The sequence below is a fragment of the Heteronotia binoei genome, chromosome 11, assembly GCF_032191835.1.
Source record: "Heteronotia binoei isolate CCM8104 ecotype False Entrance Well chromosome 11, APGP_CSIRO_Hbin_v1, whole genome shotgun sequence".
NCBI lineage: Eukaryota > Metazoa > Chordata > Lepidosauria > Squamata > Gekkonidae > Heteronotia > Heteronotia binoei.
In genome coordinates, this window is record NC_083233.1 from 23,236,185 (window position 1) to 23,255,376 (window position 19,192).

General features: G+C 45.8%; 1 protein-coding gene across 3 annotated transcripts; it reads left to right on the forward strand.

The window, feature by feature from the left end:
• Nucleotides 1–2,760: 2,760 nt before the first annotated feature.
• Nucleotides 2,761–17,581, forward strand: LOC132579383 (protein eva-1 homolog C-like). 3 transcript variants are annotated; one of them, XM_060249694.1, is made up of 8 exons: nucleotides 2,761–3,084; nucleotides 5,313–5,512; nucleotides 9,192–9,315; nucleotides 11,499–11,651; nucleotides 12,276–12,419; nucleotides 13,897–13,971; nucleotides 15,829–15,918; nucleotides 17,163–17,581. In XM_060249694.1, exons 1-8 carry the CDS (start codon nucleotides 2,985–2,987, stop codon nucleotides 17,546–17,548), a joined length of 1,272 nt encoding a protein of 423 aa, XP_060105677.1. In that variant the 5' UTR covers nucleotides 2,761–2,984; the 3' UTR covers nucleotides 17,549–17,581. The 3 variants fall into 3 exon arrangements, with proteins under 3 accessions (XP_060105677.1, XP_060105678.1, XP_060105679.1); XM_060249695.1 differs by lacking the exon at nucleotides 15,829–15,918 and having other exon boundaries at nucleotides 17,163–17,575; XM_060249696.1 differs by lacking the exon at nucleotides 11,499–11,651 and having other exon boundaries at nucleotides 17,163–17,575.
• Nucleotides 17,582–19,192: the final 1,611 nt, after the last annotated feature.

Below are 19,192 nucleotides of genomic sequence, written 5' to 3' on the forward strand. Positions count from 1 at the left end.
GGGTTCTTCTCTGGTGTATCAAGCAGGCCAGATGTTGCCTCCTCGATGTTCTGAGCTGCTGAGAAACATCCCAGAATAGGCCCTCCTATTCTCATATTGTAATTCTACAGCCGCCAACGTTTCTATCACAGGAAATGGACTGGAAGCGTCCTGTACCTCAGCGGTTTGAGAGGTTGCTTATTTAACTTATCTCTGCTAGATGAGAAGGGAAATACTTTCATATGAGTACCTCCTTTTTCTATATGTTCTTACATTGAAACACCCAGGGACACCTCTATCGTGAGGTAAAATGACTGCCACGGGTGGCAGATTTGGGGTGCCATTCAAGGACAGCAAATTGTCAGGGTTTTTTGTTTGGTTTGGTTCCCCCCACTTTCCAGTGGGCACCATTTAGAAGTTCTGCCTTGGGCATCTGAATGTTTTCGATTGGCTGTGCGTGAACACCACTACTGACCAGCAAAAGCCTGAGAGAAGAATGGCAGGATAGCGAGATTCCTCTAACACTGCTGTAGAAGTGTGAGCTATCAGCCAGTTTGGATTGAACCAGTGTGGTGCAGTGGTTAGAATGTCAGCCCAGTTTGTCAACTTGATATGGAACTTACTGACTTTGGGCTCAACATCCACACTAAGCCTGATCTACCTCACAGGGTTGTTTTGTGGATAAAACAGAGGAGAAGAGCCATTTTGGGTCCCCACTGGGAAGAAAGGGAAAGTATATCAAGGAAGCAAATAAACAAATAATAAAAAAAATCTATTAAGTTTCTTCTTAGTTACATTTAAAAATCACGGATGATACTTCTTTTGAAGAATCGGAAGGGGTCTGCATCTCTAAAATGTAAGCTAATTAACAATTTAATAAAAGAAAGGTACCAGTCCTTTATGGAATGAAAGTCATCTTCTTAACCCATGTGTATGACTGCATAACCCATTCTGTATGACTGCAACATACATTTAAAAAACAAACAAGTTCAAGAACCATCAGTATAATTATACAAGTTCGAGCTATAAATGCAGTGCAAGAGATTTGTTTTAGCTGAGGACTATCAGTCCAATCTTATGCAACATTTAGTGTACTTAAGTCTATCAATGAGCTAAATTCAACTCTGTGTAGGATCAGCATCTGTTTCAGATACCTGCTTTCCTTCTTGTTAGAAGGGAGCCATAGAGGTTTCTTCCTGAAAATCTGAAAAGACATATATGCTAACTTGAATATAAGTTTTGAATATATTAGTTTTGTTTCTGATCACTCTGGCATCGGTGCAGGTATTCTGTTTGGTCCTGAGATGCTCTCAAGCAATGCAGGCATATGAATATTTTAAAGACATTTTAAAAATCTATAAAGTCTACAGGACTTCACATTCTACACACACAGAAGTAGAGGGTCTGTTTAAAAACTTAAAGCACAGTCAAACCAAAGTGAAACACTTTTCGGTCTCCTCAGTTTCAAAGGGAGGCATGTGCTGAATGCTCTGACTGGAGCACAAACATTTTCAACTTTGGTTGGATTGGGCCCACCATAAAACAGCAAATGCTGATAATAGACTTGAGTCATATCAGTACTTTTACATCTTAGATTTTTTTTTTGAAAGAATACTTTTTCAGAATCTTTGCTCCTGATTTTGAAGCTCCTGATTTTGAAGTGCCTCAGAATCTTTGCTGCTGATTTTGAAGCGCTAATGTCCCCTTGATTTTGCAAGTGAACAAAGTGGAAGAAACCGTGCTGCATTCTCGAGCATGGCACAAACAACAACAAAATCTGATGATGTTTATCCCGTGTGCGTGTTGCAGAACAGACATAATGGCTCTCTTTCAGAGCTCTTCCTCAAGAGCCGGGGCGATGCTCTTCTGAAACGCTTGTATTTCTGTCCTTTTCGTCCTTGCTGACCTCAGATTTCGAAAGCAATCGGTTCTGCAGACCGTGGCAGATGAGGCAATCTCTTTGGCTGTGGTACAATCAGCTAAACATTTGTGGCCAGGGCTGAGAATAAATTATATCAAACGGGAGCATTCTTGGCCTCACAGGTCTAGCATGGCTTCATGCTTTGAAAAATGGCAGAAATCAAACAGGTGATGCCTCCTCCTTTAATCTCATTACTTAAGGTGGAATGGAATCTGAGGAGGGCAGTTATAATGCCACAGAATCTTAAGAATATAAGAAGAGCCCTGCTGTGTCAGACCAATGGTCCATCTCTAGAACATCATCCTGTCTCACAACATGGCTGAACAGTTCCTCTGGAGGGCCAGCAATGGGACATAGAGGCCAAGGCCTTTCCCTGCTGTTGCCTCCTGAGTCCTGGCTCTGGAATTCAGACTGGTTTAGTGCCTCTGAATGTGGAAGTTCCCCTCAGTCATCATGGCAAGTCACTATTGACAGACTTATCCTCCATGAATCTATCTAGCCCCCTTTTAAAGATGTTTATTCCTCTGGCCGTCACTACGGAAGCTCATTGGGTGACCTTGGGTCAGTCATATCTCTCAGTCTGACCTACCTCACAAGGCAACTGTGATAAAATAAATATTTGCCATTTATGGCTATCCCATCAGCCTTTTTTGTAGGCCTCATCAACACGAAAGCCGCAAATTCTGAGAGAGGCATTAGAGGTCCGGCTTCTCACATACTGACATGAAGTGACTGCTTTGGATGGCAAATTCCAAAGGGGGCAACGTTTTCCTGTCTCCTTCCACCTTGTAGGTCTTTAAAGGGCTATCTCAGAAATGAGAGGGAAAATGTGCCTCTGTTCTGTTTCGTTTCCAGCATGAAGTCATCTGAGGCCGGCACTGTTTGGAGTGATTGGATTTCTTTTGCTTAACACCCAAACACATACACAAGCTTGACAGCCAATGCAAAGAACAGCCCATTGTGAATGGACAATAGGAGCTTTTGAACTGCAGCAGCAACACCAAGAGATGAGAGATGCCAGCAGGACCGGCGTGAGAGTGGTCCAGGCAACAGCAGCAGAAATCGGCCTTGAGGGTACAATGCGATGCCTGGGTCTTGGCGGATGAGTCAGTGTTGGATCTCCGGGGCAGTACTGGGGTTCCTTTGGTTCTCTGCTCTGCTGAAGGCAGCGCCTGAGTTTTCCGGTGAGTGTGTGAGGGGAGGTTAAATGGAACCAGGGAGGTTCTTCTTCAATATCTGGCTTATGGCCTGGGATGATGTCTGGAGACAACTTCCACTAATTATACACCCAAGATTTGGATCTCTCTGTTCCATGCACAGAAATGGAAATATGGGCAAAACCAAAGTAAGTGCATCCTAAGAGAACAGGGAGGAAAGTACAGAACTGTCTGTCTGTCTGTCTGTCTGTCTATCTATCTAGTCTGTTCGTCCGTCTATCATCTGCTTTAACTGAGGGCACCAGATCTTTAAAAGTTAGCTGGTGGTTAGCTGATGCCCTTTTGAGGAAGAAACTACTCTAAGAGGGGAATTCCTGTGCAAATGCCCCTGATTAAAAATAGCATAACAAATCATGCAAATGAAGCCACTCTTCTAATTTGAAAATGGGCTCTTGTAGAGACACAATTTAGAATGGAGAGACATTCTCTTTTATTCAATCTTGTTAGGAAACTGGCAGTCTGAGGACTTGCTCTTGCATGAACTTAATCCTAGAACATACAAGATGTTTTCTATCGATATTAAAGTTGTTTTCCATAGATATTCTCCAGTATCTGTGAAGACAGAAATATTAATTTTAGTGGAATTTTTTTCTTGCATTAAGTATAAATCCAGGGTACAGAGCTCAGTCTACTCCCAGGGCCACTCGGAGGTCTGCACTCTGCACTTACTCTATGATATATGCTGTGTATACATAGACAAAGATTGAGCAATCCTAGACAAGTCTACTCAGAATCCTGCTGAGGTATCTTCAGTGGGCTTACTTCTAGGCACTTGTAATTACACTGTGAATTAACTTTTAACTATATCCCAGTAACATGGTGGGTCACATAGGTAACCTGGCTGTGATTTATGCATAATGGCACCCTCTGGTTCTTTTAGGTGGCATAATTATGGCTGGCTGGCTGGCTGGCTGGCTGGCTGGCTGGCTGGCTGGCTGGCTGGCTATCTATCTATCTATCTATCTATCTATCTATCTATCTATCTATCTATCTATCTATCTATCTATCATCGGTGGAATTGAGTACCTCAGCCCTTTGTGAAAATGGGTTTGATCTACAATTTAATAGTATCCAATTTTGTAAATTGAGGGGTGGCATCCAGAAAGCTCTACGCTTGTCAACTGAGGGCAAAAAGCCACACAGAAAAATGCAGGAAGTTGGGATGACTCTGCTTTATGCTAAGAAGTTGATTGCTGATTGATCACCATGACCTAAACCTGATTATGTGTGTGTGCCTCTTTAAGACAAAATACTACACTTACAGGGGAATCAAAATACACAAATGGAAAACAAGTTTCTTTTTAAAGCCTGTGGATATCAGGAAGGAAGGAAGGAAAATAGATGGGGAGGGAGAGATGGAAAGAAAGCAACTTTAAATATCACTCAAAAATGCAGGGCTTTTTTTTAGCAGGAATGCTGTTCTGGCTGTCTTGGTGTCTGGCTGTCTTGGTGTCTAATATGCAAATGAGTTCCTGCTAGGCTTTTTTTCTACAAAAAAAGCCCTGTGTGAAACAATTGTGCTGTCACAGGGGTGTGGCCTATTATGCAAATGAGTTTCTACTGGGCTTTTTCTATGAAAACAGCCCTGCAAAAATGTATTGTGACTGTCAGGCCTGAGAAGACTACCTGCCCCTCATGATAAGTCCAAAGTTGGGTCAGATCTTCTCCGCTTTAATAAGTCAGCTGTCAGTCACGAAGTCTCTGAATCCCTGGTCACCCTACTTGTTTTCCATATGGATATAGCTGGATTTAGTGTTGTCAGTTAAGATAACAAAGTACATTACAGGAGAAATTTGGCCAGAAATTTGTGGTTCTCCTCAAGACATATTTGTGCCAGAACAAACTGTAGACATACCAGTATCCCAGTACAGTGCTGTGGAAGTTCTGGGACTTCTTCCAATACTTCAAACTTTAATTGAGCCATGTGCAAAAGCACTGCAAAACTCTCCAGAACCCACAGAACCTCCCGGAGCTCACCACAGTCACTTGAAGATGGAACTAGGGCCATTGGAATCCAAAATGGCTTCCAGAAAGGGAAGTAGGATGAACACTGGCAGAGGTCAACGGCAAAATCTAGATCTGCTAAACCCATTCTGGATCAGAACGAACATCATCATCTTTTGGTTTTGGGATCATTGATGGCAGTTTGGCAAGTTTACATTTAACATCCCTCTCCTTTGTTTTGGTCCTGCTAGGCTACCTGCAGAAGGTTTTGAAGAATCAGACAGCCCATGCCTGTGATGGGGAACAACTGACCATCATTTGCCCTCACAAGACTTCAATCAGTGTCCTCTCTGCATTCTATGGGCGCCGGGTGCCCAGTCAAAACCTCTGCCCAGCCTCAGGAGAGCTCACCTCTGAGAGCACTGATTGCATATCTGCTACAGCTCGCCAAGTAAAGGCACTTAAAATCTAGTACTTGAGGGTCAGCATTTATGTGATATGTTTTTATCCTGTCGTTTCTTCAAGAAGCTCAGGGGGCATACATGGTTCTCACCTTCTCCGTTTTATCTTCATAACAAGTCTATGACTGAGAAAGGTGGTGGCTCCAGATGGTGGCTGGAGATCTCCCGGGTAATCTCCAGGTAACAGAGATCAGTTCACCCAGAGAAAATGGCCTCTTTGGGAGATGGACTCTCTGGCATAATGCCCCACGGAAGTCCCTCTCCTCTCCACACCCCACCCTCCTTGGGCTTTAGCCCAAAAATCTCCAGGTATTTTCCAAGCTGGGGCTGGCAACACATCACCAAACCCTCCCAGGTCACCAGGCTCCAGGTGGGGCCTGGAGATCTCTCAGAATTACAACTGATCTCCAGACTTCAGAGATCACTTCCCCTGGAGAAAGCAGCAGCATCAAAGGGTAGATTCTGTAGCAGGGAGTGGCCAAACTGCAGCTCAGGGGCCACATGGGGCTCTTTCACACATATTGTGTGGTTCTTGAAGCCCCCACTGCCCCATCAACTGGCTTGGAGAAAGCATTTATCTCTTTAAATGCATTCTCCAAGCCAAGTCCACTGGTGGCTTGGAGAATGCATTGAAAGTTGCTTTCTTTCCACCTCTCTCTCTTCCTTCCTTCCCTCTCTCTCTCCATGCCTCCCTTGTAGCTCTCAAATATCTTTCATGCCTTGTGGCTCTCAAACATCTGACGTTTATTTTATGTGGCTCTTACATTAATTAAATTTGACAACCTCTGTCCTGTAGCATCACATTAAGGTTACCACATGTACTCCTCTTACAGAATATGTCCTCTTTTTTTTATTTCTGTCCTCCTTTGGGCTCTTTTTAAAAATTAAACTGTTGAAAATGTTCTATTTTGGGGTTAGAAGGTTAGGAATATTCCTAGTTAGTAGCTTATCACAGCTTAAACAGAAGGGGCATTGCAAAAGAGATTTGTCACAGTGATCACTTGTTTAAAATAGTTAGTTGAGAAATATGTCCTCTTTTTTGCTTTCCAAAAATCTGGGGGGGGGTTCTTGTGGAAGGCCTTAGTAATTTTGATGGATATGCTTTCTCTTTAAGTTGTAATAATCTTTCATAAGGTGCTCTTGGTACCCTGTTGGATACATTATTAATTTACCTGTTTGTTTTCATATATTTATCTCAAAAAACCACAATTTTTTGTTTAAAAAAAATCTGGTTACCCTAATCACAAGGTTGACTCAGCCTTCCATCCTTCCGAGGTTGGTAAAATGAGTACCCTTTGGAGTTCAATTATGCTTGTCACAACCTTGCTCCTGGCTCCACCCCATGTCTCCTGGCTCCACCCCCAAAGTCCCCAGATATTTCTTGAATTGGACTTGGCATCCCTATTGCTGGATCCAGGTGGTAGCCATGTTGGTCTGAAGCAACAGTATAAATTTGGAGTCCAGGGACACCTTTAAGACCAACAGAGTTTTATTCATGGTATGAGCTTTGGTGTGCACGCACACTTCTTCAGATAAAATGAAATGGAAAAAAAAAACGATTTGAACTTACAGACAGAGGCTGAACAGCAAATTAGCATATAGCTGTTGACCCTATACATTTAACTTGTTCCTGTTTTGTCTTTGCATATCTTAAAATAGCGTCATCATAATACATGCTAATTTGCTGTTCAGGTTCTGTCTATAACAGGGGTGGCCAAACTTGCTAAAGGTAAGAGCCACATAGAATAAATGTCAGATGTCTGAGACTCACAAGACATGAACATCAGATATTTGAGAGAAGGAAGGAAGAAAGGAAGGAAAGAAGGAAGGAAGAAAAATAGATGGGGAGGGAGAGGTAGAAAGAAATCAACTAACTTTAAATGCATCCAAGCCATTGGCTGACTTGGCTTGGAGAAGTGATTTAAAGAGGCGAACTCCTTCTCCAAGACAGCTGATGGGCCGGTGGTGCCTTTGAGAGCCACACAATATCTGTAAAAGAGCCACATGTGATTCCTGAGCCACAGTTTGGCCACTCCTGATCTATAAGTGTGAACAGTCATCTTTTATTCCTATGTATCAGAGGACGTGTGCATGCACATGAAAGCTCATGCCGTAAATAGAACTTTGTTTGTCTTGAAGGTGCTACTTGATCCAAACTTTTATTATATCCTTGCTGAGCTTCTTTCCCTTCTCTACTTCTGCCTTCCCCAGGCTCTGTCCCCAAATATCCAGAAATTTCTCATCCTGCAGTTGACACCTTTACTTTTTGTTACCTGCAAACTCTCTGGAGTGGGGAGCTGACTGTCACATCCCATTCCCTTGCAGGACACACAATAACTGCTCTGGGGCTGCATTTGGAATGGTGGTACATTTACAAATTGAGCGGGTCCACCTGGGAGCCAGGGAAAGAAATGGCTTTCTGAAACCACAGTGCTCTGGCTAGTGATAGAAAAGAGCAAGAGCCCACAAGCACCTTACTTTTGCTGATCACTTCTGCAGATACAACTAGAATACAGCTCCATCTAGTGGTATACTAAAAACATGCACATGACCGCTTTGTCAATTCAAAGCTTGGTGCTGCTGTTTTATTTTCTGGCTCTGTGATAATCCTGCCTCAAAAGGTGCATCTGTAGATGATCAATTCTGTGGGCCAGTTTGGCCTTCTCCTTGACTATTTGCAGCCCTCCAGAGAAACACCTGCTATCTGAGCTCTCTATATAAGAACATATTTATGAAAGACCCATCTTTTCCCACCGTACTCACAGCAGACGAGGCTTTCCCTTTCCACAAAATCCGACCCTGATGGAAGGGCACATTGATTGGCATGACTGGATGGATACAGTCGGTGGGAAAAATTGCCACTGGTTCTGCTTTGTGATCCTGAATCCAGGGAAAGAAGGTGCAAGAAGGCCTTGTGTTCTCTTTCTGTAGAGTTCAGCCATAGGGTTGCCAATCCCCGGGTGGGGGCAAGGAATCCCCCAGTTTGGAGACCCTCCCCCTGCTTCAGGGTAATCAGAAAGCAGGGGGGGGATGTCTGCTGGGCACTCCATTATTCCCTATGGAGACCGATTCCCATAGGGTATAATGGAACATTGATCCATGGGTATCTGGGGCTCTGGGGGGGATGTTTTTTGAGGTAGAGGCACCACATTTTCAGCATAGAATCCAGTAACGCCCCCCAAGTTTCAAAAAGATTGGACTGGGAGGTCCAATTCTTTGAGCCCCAAAAGAAGGTGCCCCTATCCATTATTCCAAATGGAGGGAAGGCGTTTAAAAGAAGCATGGTCTTTTTAAATGTGATGGCCAGTACTCCCTTCACAGTTCAATCATGCTTGTCACACCCTTGCTTCTAGCTCCACCCCCAAAGTCTCCTGGCTTCACTCCCGAAGTCCCCAGATATTTCTTGAGTCTGACTCGGCAACCCTATTCAGCCAGGATGAGAGACAAGAAGGCAGGGATGGAGGGTGGGAAGAGAAACAACAGGTGTGACAGAAATGAGGGTGTGTAGAGAAACCTGTGAACTGGGACATTTTAAAGAATCACACTCCCATGGATGTGCACCCCCCCTCCCCCCGCTTTTGTGCTTTTGAAGGTTTTTGGTCCTTCTTCTGGGTACTGGTTGTTACAGGGAATGACACAAATGACTTAACTTTGGCATTTCTCCAGCAGAAACTGATGGATGAGTGCCAAGACCAGCGCTGGTGTCATTTCTCTGTCCACAGTCGTGTTTTTGGGCCTGATCCGTGTCCAGGGACGCACAAGTACTTGGTTGTGTCGTACAAATGCAGGCCAGGTGAGTGAAAGGAGCAGAGACCGGATTTCATCCATGCTGTTGTTTTATTTAGGTGGTCATAAAAATCATTAATCCTGTTTTAGCCATCAGAACGATTTCTATTGTCAGCCGTTTTATTGCAGCAATATGGATTGCTGGAGCAGTGAGCGGTGACTCACGAGAGCTCACATTGAAATAAACGTTTTTCGTCTTTAAAGTGCCACTGAACTCTTATTTTATTCTTCACCTGCTGGTTTGCTAATGGACGCTGTGGCATTCACCACCTAGCTTCATGTCACCTGAGGACTTGCAAAAGAACTGCTTCTGTCCAAAAAGCATTGGACTAGCGGGTATGAAAAGCAACAGGGAAATTCTGTGTCTGGTTTGCTCAAGGGTGACTATTTTAAATCAGCACCATCATCAGGGACAGGACCTTCTTAGATAATTGTGGTTGTTACAAACTTAACTTTGGTGGAAGCTGGAAACTGTGCAGTCCTCAATTCCGGCAGACCAGGACTTTTTTTGTAAGCAGGAAACCCTTTGCATATTAGGCCACTCACCCCTGATGTAGCCAATCTTCCAAGAGCTTACAGAGCTCTTATTACTGTGCCTACGGTAAGCTCTTGGAGGATTGGCTATATCAGGGAGATGTGACCTAATATGCAAAGGAGTTCCTGCTTACAAAAAAAGTCCTGGTCTGCCGGAATTGAGGACTGTACAGTTTCCAGCTTCCGCCAAAGTTAAGTTTGTAACAACCACAATTGGAGGATTGGCTATATCAGGGAGATGTGGCCTAATATGCAAAGGAGTTCCTGCTACAAAAAAAGCCCTGCCGGGTAGACCTTGCCTAAAGTCTAGCTTTCAGCATGGAAACACTTTGGAGCGGGGTGGGTGTATAACAGGAGTGGCCAAACTTGCTTAACATCAAGAGCCACATAAAATAAACGTTAGATGATTGAGAACTGCAAGACATGAACGTCAGATGTTTGAAAGCTGCAGGACAGAAAGGATGGAAAGCAGATAGATGGGGGAGGGAGAGAGGTGGAAAGACAGCTACTTTAACTTTAAATGCATTCTCTAAGCTGCTGGCTGACTTAACTTGGAGAAGTGATTTAAAGAGACAAATGCCTTCTCCCAGCTGGCTGATGAGGTGAGGGGGGAGGAGGCTTTGAGAGCCACGCAATATGTGTGAAAAAGCTGCATGTGGCTGCAGAGCCATGGTATGGCCACCCCTGGTGTATAATAATAATAATGGAGCAGGCATTGAAGATGAGAGAATGTGAATCACCCTGCTGGCTCAGACCAGAGGCTGGCTTAGCCCCACATCTTCAGACCACGGATGGGCTGTCACTCAGTTAACAGAGGTTCTGTTTTTAGGGTTGCCTAGTTGTTTTGACAATGTAAGGAAAACCTAATAAATATCATTGGAGATGCCCATAAAAGAAAGGTTCAGTTATTTCAGTGCAGTCTACAGCTTCATCGTGTTGTTTTAACAAAGAGAATGTTCCCCTTCGGTTCTAAAAAAATAAAAACAAAAATCTATTAAACAGATGAAACCACATTGCATTTTTGGTCAAGATTTCCCTTCTGGTGAAAAACTAGGTCATCAGAAATGAAGACATCAGCGGTTAGTTTGGTGGTAGCAGTGGGGAGTCTGGCAATGTTTTGGGGGAGGGCAGGGAGGGGTCTGCTCTCATTCAGTGTGGCTGCCTGATACAGACTTTAGGATGAAAGTCTGGGGTTTCAGTCAATGTTCCCTCTAAGCTATGGAGTCTTGTGAGCAAAAAAATCTACTTTGTTAGCTACTGCCATTAAAGTTGTGAGCGAGTGATTTGGCTACTGCATAAATGAGTGTGCTCTGGGGCCGTCCTTCCTGAGCTAAGACAACAATGTGTGAGCTAGAGGCTAAAAAACCGTGAGCTAGCTCACACTAACTCATCTTAGATGGAACACTGGTTTCAGCTACCCAAGCTCAGCATTGCAATGCAAACGGTAACTAGAGATGTGGAAATTTTACCCAGTGTACTCAGTTGTTTAAACTAGAGTGACAAAACTCCATTAATGAAAAAAAAAAAGTGTCCCTTTTTTATTGACCATCCCTCAGTGCAAATCTGGGTTTAATAAAACTACTGTTTACAGACTGGTCAGCTGGAAGGAGCAACCAACTAAGCATGAAGGAGCTTATGGGCTTTATTGTTTCCTAGCTAACCACCGCCTCAAGACAGCCTGCGAAGACAACAAGCTGAAGCTGCAGTGTCGGAATAAGTCTGTTCTAGCCATCTATTCTGCAGTCTATGGGAGGCCTTTGCGTGGGAAGCCAGAGTGTGAGACTGTGAACGGGACTGGCCCTGACATAGGTAAGGAGGGAGAGTGGGGTCCAATCCCAGGAGAAACTCAAGTTTGCTTTGGGACTTGAGTGGTTTCCCATGGAATTAAGAGGAGCAGGTCTGTTCTAAGCTTCCTGTCCTCCCTTCTGAACACCTAGACTTGGTGTCTACATACCTGTAGGGAGGTGAGAATGAGGTAGTAGAATGGGCCACGCCACTTCAGCCTGCCAGAGCAGGGAAGCACCATTGTGGAATGCTTCTCCACATCAGAGAGAGGGTCTATCCCATTCCTTTGCAAGGTGTGCTATTTTCTTGGGTGCAGGGACTATTTTACTCAGGGAAGTGTTTAAAAAAATGTGACTCCCTACTTGTACTCTTCTAGATCAAGCTTGGAATTTCCCTAGAAGCTATAATGAGTAGACTGAGACTATCATACTTTGGTCATATTATGAGAAGACAAGAGTCATAAGAACATAAGAGAAGCCATGTTGGAATCCGGCCAATGGTCTCTGTGTCACACAGTGGCCAAAACTGAAAAATCATGATCGAGCACAGATCCAAGATTGGCATTTTGACCCAGCAGGCCATGCCAGCACCCCCTTGTAGCTCTGTCACTCTTTTGAAGAGTGACTGTGTTGGTTGTGTTGTTGACAGAATGCCTGGCTCCTGATGCATTGAGGAGAGTCTCCAGAAGATGTCACCGGAAGGAGAACTGCACTGTTGTTGCTGATAAAGCCACCTTTGGCAATCCCTGCTTCCCCGGAGTGAAGAAGCAGCTCAGGGTCTCCTATACATGTGGTAAGAACAGAACTCGTTCTGGGGTTCATGCTTGACTGGAGTTCTTGTAGGACAGAAAGGAAAGCAACAGAAGAAAAGAGGAAGGCCCACGACTCAGACCAGAGGCAGGGCAGACACTGGCAAAGAGAACCAGTATCTGAGCAGAAGTTCTCTGGATCTGGATTCTGGAGCAAATTTATTTATTTATTTAATTCAATTTGTATCCCACCCTCCCCACAAGCAGGCTCAGGGCAGGGTTCCATGACATCATAAAAATTCACAATATTAAAACCAGACAAACAAGTTGAAATACAGTGGGGTCAACACATCACGGTCAACCATATCAAATGCCGCTGACAGGTAAAGAAGTATCAGCAGCACCAATTTGACTCAATCCACATGTCTTCAGAAATCAGAGCGACCAGCACTGTCTCTGTCCCTTGGGCAGGGCAAAAACCTCACAGGAAGGGATATCTAGGCTTGCCAACCTCCAGGTGGGACCTGGAAATCTCCCAAAATTGCTATCTGTCTCCAGTTGACAGAGATAAGTTCCCCTGGAGAAAATGGCAGCACTGGAAGGTGAACTCTATGGAATTATACTCCACTGATTCCTTGCACTGCCATCAGTGGCTTTCAGAAACCCTGCCCTCCCTAGCTCCCCCCCCCCCAAATCTCCAGGAATTTCTCAACCCAGAGCTGAAAAGCCTAGCCCCCCCCCCCCGTGTACATCTATCCCATAAATCCTGATTCCCAACCCCCTTTTTAAAATCCACACAGCTTCAGATGAGGCAACTGAGAGCTGAGAAACGGCAGGGGGAGAAGGCCAACCCTTTTCCTGCTCACCATATCCCTGTTATCATTCCCCCCACCCCCATCCTTTCTCTCCACAGATTTCAAAAGTGCTCATTTTGGGGCAAAACCATTGATTTTAACCCTAGAGTTGCCAAATCCCCTTCAGCCACCAGCAGGGGATGGGTGTGGTAGGGTCGCCAGATCCAGTTGGGAAACACTTTGCAATTGGGGGATGGATCCTGGGAAGGGCAGATATTTGATGTTTATTCTATGTGGCTCTTAGGTTAAGGAAGTTTGGCCACCTCTGGTCTGGGCCATCCAAGACAGGGTGATCCTTAGAAGGGAAAAAAGAATCCAAAGAGAAGAAGGCCCAGAAACTGACTGGCTGACCCTCCTAAAGATATTATAGTATCCCAAAGAGGGAGATCTGAATCAGAGTGGAATGTTGCAGTCAGGGTTTTGGGGGGGGGGGGGTAGCAGGAACTCCCTTGCATATTAGGCCACCCCCACCACCAATGTAGCCAATCCTCCTGGAGCTTACAGTAGGCCCAGTACGAAGAGCCCTGTAAGCTCTTGGAGGATTGGCTACATCAGGGGTGTGTGGCCTAATATGCAAAGGAGTTCCTGCTACAAAAAAAAGCCCTGGAGTGATTGATTCCCTTGCAGGCCTCAATTTGTCATTATCCTCATCCCATTTCCCTTTCAGTGCCAAGGCAACTGTTGGAGGAAGTGGGCCGCGATTCTCACGAAGACCCCTTCTCGATCTCGGACTACACACATGGTAAATAAAGGTGCTTTCCTTAATTATTAGTGATGTTAGCATTAGGTGGTCGAAAACGTGCCTACCCCTCGTTGCCGTATAGGGCAAGGGAGAAGGTTCTTATTGAACAGGCTGTAGCTGTTCCGTTGCCTTTCTCTTTCCCATCGCTGGGCCAAGATACAGCTGGAGAGGGAATGACTTGTCTTGCCTGCAATGAGGTGTCCTGGTTCAGCAAACCCAGAGGTCTTCATAGGGTGATCTCCCTTCCCAGGGGGTGCTATTAAAGTAATCCGGATTTTCTGTGCCTCAGATTTTTACTCCCAGCATGCCCAAGTTTGCCTTTTCTGCTGGCACAGCACTCTCTGTGTTCTCAGCTGTGCCCTAAAAGTAATAGCTGGCATCTTAACTACTCCTCTTAGCAAAGTCTGATGCTTTCCTCCTGCCTAAGATGCCTTTGGCCTTTCTTCTTCTGCTGCAGGAAGGCTTCAGAGTTAGGACACCACTCGACCTGTTTTTCATTCCCCCATTTCCCTTACCGGGGAATCTCTTGCCCCTCTAAAGCTGTCGGGTCCACCGTGACCCATTTTAAATGTGATGCTGAAGAACTTCCCAGTGTGATGTTGCAGGAGCTCAGCATTTCAGCTGAACTGGGCCTGTAAAGCGGGGGTGTCAAACTCATTTGCTATGAGGGACGGATCTTGACCGTGTCAGGCCGGGCCATGTGTGTCATAAAATGTAATGCCAGGTCAGGAAGATATAAACTTTATAAAGGACATGGACAAACACATATACTCAGCTTAATGCACCTCACTGCCCTGCTGAGCCTCAATCAACAGAAGGAAGAGAGGCTTGGCTCAGCAGCTCTGCTGTGCAATTGAGAGAGCCTGGCAAAGCCAGCTCTCCTTCCCCCACTTCCTCCCCAACGGAGGAGCTTTGCTCTGCAGCTCCTGTGTGATTCAGCAAGCCTGAAAAAGCAAGCAGTGATGCAGAAGGAAGCAGACGACAGTGAGTTGCTCATGGGCCTGATAGGAGCCGTCTGGGGGCCTGATTTGGCCCCCGGGCTACATGATCTAAAAGACCACCATGTTTCGACAGGATGATAGCCCAGGCTAGCTCAGTCTTGTCAAAACTTGGAAATGAAGCAGGGTCAGCCCTGGCAAATGTTTGGATAGGAGACCGCCAAGGAATACTAGGGTCAGGACAACACCAAGGCAGGCTATGGTGGGAAAATTTCTTGCCTTGAAAATCCCACCGGGTTTCCATACATCAGCTGAGCCTTGACAGTAGTGTGGTCAGGCTATCTTGAGGGATCACTGTGGCCACAGGAGTGGAATTCTAGCAGGAGTTCCTTTGCATCCACATACCCCTGATGAAGCCAATCTTCCAAAAGCTTACCAGGGTCTTTTTTTGTAAATTCTTGGAGGATTGGCTACATCGGGGGGGGGGAGTGACCTAATATGCAAAGGAGCTCCTGCTAGAATTCCACCCCTGGCTGTGGGCAACAGAGCAGGCAAAATCCAATCCATTGTTCCATTCTATGCTCTGTTAGCCGGTCAGGGTGAAGAGAAGGGTGAACAATCCACAGACATGCTGTTCTCTAAGCTTTAGAACAGTTATTTTAGGATGTGCTGGCAGCCAGCGGGATTGGCTGCATTGGAGGGGGGGCGACCTAATATGCAAAAGAGTTCCTGCTAGGGAAAAAAAGCCCTTGTTAAAATTAAATGGGGGCTGCCAGACATGCCCAATTTTGCCCGAGTCAGTTTCATAAACTGAGTTATGTGACCAGGGAGATTCTTAGGAGGGATTAGCCTTAGCCTTCTCTCTCTCCTCTCCTGAACCCTTGTCAGTAAGATCCTGCTATCCCCTTGTTTGCTGCAGGTGGCTGGTACACTGGACCCAGACTGGCCAGGCTTCAAGAGAATCTGATGATATTTACTAGTTCTCTGGAAACTTTTGCCCATATCTGGGGTATGTCTCACTTTCCGTGGGGGGCGGTGAGGCGGGACAGTGGGTGGTGGTGGGGGGGAGAGACAGGCAAACATTTGATGGGTACTTCCTTTGAGGGCACTGTCCTAGGACTGCAAGACATTGGATTTCATTGGCGCCAAAATACAAAGGAAACTCATGACCTAGAGACACCCAAGGGCCCACTTGAAGACAAAAGGACAAGAGCACAGGACACAGCTGAGAACACCAGGGCACTGTGGGGCCAAATCAGGATGCATGCAGCAAACCCATAGAAGTTTGGGGAAGTTTTGCGTTTCAGGGGCCATTGCTAATAAGGCCATGCATTTTCAGACTAGCCTGGGCATCCAGCTCTGGACAAGTTACCTCTTATCCTGCCCCCCCCCCCCTTAAAGCATTCTGTCATTGCTCAAAGTCATAATAGCTAAAGTCCCCTACAAATAACTTAATAATAACCAGGAAGATCTTGGATTTTTACTTAGGAGGACTCTTCATCAGTGGACATGGCCAGGTGGGAGGAATTTTGGGCATTGTCAACTGTTGGGTGATGAAGCTAGCACAAGTTGGAATAGATTCCCCTCCCCCCCCCAAAAAAATCAGAAATATCTGTGTTCTCAAATCCATTTCCTAATAGGTGGCATCATTCACATATTTTAAAACATGTGAATTTTTTAAGATAGGGCAAAACACATCCCAGTGGGGCAATGCCCCCCCTCCCCCACTGGCAAAGGCCCTGAATAATGGCAGTGAAGTTTATAAATGATAGAGTGTATGAATTTTGGTTCTGATTTCTACATCTAATAACCAATGTGTGCGATTATGAAGAATGAAAAAGGCCCAGCAAGTCCAGACCTCTTTAACATGGCTGTGCTTGACTAGAAGAAGATGACTGCAGATTTATATCCCTTCCCACCTTTCTCTCTGAATCAGAGTCTCAGAGCGGCTTACACTCCTTTTCTTCCCCCACAGCAGACACCCTATGAGGTGGGTGGGGCTGAGAGGGCTCTCCCAGCAGCTGCCCTTTCAAGGACAACTCCTGCGATAGCTAAGGCTAACCCAAGGCCATTCCAGCAGCTGTAAGTGGAGAAGTGGGGAATCAAACCCGGTTATTCCAGATAAGAGTCCACTACACCGAACTGGCTTGGGTGCTTGGAACCTCCATTCCTTGCTTCCTCTGGACCCCACAAGAATGACAAGGAAACACGGCTTCCTGCAGATGAGAGATTTATTCTTCTTTCTCTTCACAGGCGTCCCTGAGAAGGTGGGTTTCTACTTCCTGTGCGGCGTTTCGGTGGGCCTGGTGTTTCTCCTCCTCCTCTTTGCCCCCAAAGCGGACTTTTGGATTAACTTAAAAGGGGCCTTCAAAGGGAAAGAGCTGAGCAACAGTCTAGAACTGGACCAAACCAAGTTCCGAGACGAACGAGAAGACGACAACCAGGACGACAGCTCCTCAGACTCCTCGTTCCGCCGTCTCACTCAGACCTACCGTAATTCCAACAACATCTTTGGACCGGAGCTGACCGCAGCCCTGGAAGGAGCAGCTGACCAGAGGAACCACAAGGGAGATGAGATCTGGATACCCAAGGAGTCCAGCCCATACGCCATTCACAAAATCAAATCGGCCACCAAGTGAGAAGGGAATCAGCATGGTGCTGGGGGTGGGGGGATGTCTAAAGGCCTGATATGTAGGCTGTTGATTTGAACCGGTTATTTTGGGAAGATTTGTTATCGCCAACCTCTCAGTGCCCGATTAACCCCTGTGGAGGCCCCTAGGCAGTCAAAATCTTGTCTCCCCCCCCCTCACAAATTAGAGTCTGAGCTCCTGCCCCACCACCCATGGCCCCTGCTGCAGCCTGCAGATGCCTTCTTAAAAGCCCCTTTTACTAAGCTGCAGAGGAGAAGCAGAGAGAGGCAAACTTGGCAACGACGCCAGCAGCAGCCACACCAGACAAGTTGGACAAAGAGAAGCTCAGTTGCTGGCTGCGTGTGCAGGCTGGGAGGGCTGCAAGCAGGGGGGAAACTGGGAAGGAAAGCTGGCCCAGGGCCCCTGAAGGCAAGGGGGCTCATAGGCCTGCCTACTTGGCCTAATTGTTAATCCGGCTCTGCAACCACTGAGTAGGAGTTAGAGCTAGTAAACAAGTTCAGAAAATTAAGGGCAAGCTATTATAACAACTCGACCTTCTGTTGTCTATGCGATAACATCCTGGTCCCCAGAGCTTTCACTACTGATGCTCTGACCTGCATTTGTTTCCTTTGCTCAGTTTACTAATGCAAAAAATTTAGAGCGCTCAGAACATTTGAAGACCAGTCGTCTTTTTTTGCTCTCTGTGTTAACAGCATCCAAGCTGTGCCCAGACAATAGCTTTTCAGTGCCCTGAGGACATAAAGGCATCTGTGCCATGTACTGATGGAACCAAGACATTTGTTTGGGTGCTTGTAACAGGGGGAAAAACAAGCAATCGCTGGTCTCAAAGGGTTTTACAGTACTTAGGGAGGGGGAACTGTTTGAACAGGGACAACAGCAGGACAGAGGGGGGAAATAAATGTGGACTGCAAGCTATAGAATCTCTGTAATACAACTGAATTGCAGAGTCCAAATTGATCTTATGGGGTAAGCTGCAGTACTGCAGTCCAAGCTTTGCTCACGACATGAGTTCAATCCCAGTGGAAGCTGGGTTCAGGTAGCTGGCTCAAAATTGACTCAGCCTTCCATCCTTCTGAGGTCGGTAAAATGAGTACCCAGCTTGTTGGGGGTAAGTGTAGTTGACTGGGGAAGGCAATGGCAAACCACCCCGTAAAGTCTATTGTGAAAACGTCATGATGCGATGTCATCCCATGGGTCGGTAACAACTTGGTGCTTGCACAGGGGACTACCTTTAACTTTTTATCTCTTCCCCAGTGTACCTTTTAAATAAAAAGAAGCCTTAGAAACTGCCATTAGGAATGGAGAAACAATGTGATAGTGAGGACCAATATTCCCTCTAAGTTATGGAGTCTTGTGAGCAAAAATTCTACTTTGTGAGCTACTGGCATTAAAGTTGTGAGTGAGCAGTGTGGCTGCTGCATAAATGAGTTTGCTCTGGGGCCGACCTTCCTGAGCTAAGACAAAAATGTGTGAGTTGGAGGCTAAAAAACTGTGAGCTAGCTCACTCTAACTCAGCTTAGAAGGAGCACTGAGGGCTCCTTTACCCCTTTCCACCTCTACTACTGTCCGCTCTAACATTATTACCCCACCACCACAAGTGTTTTCCATGGTGAGGAAAATACGGTTCCTACA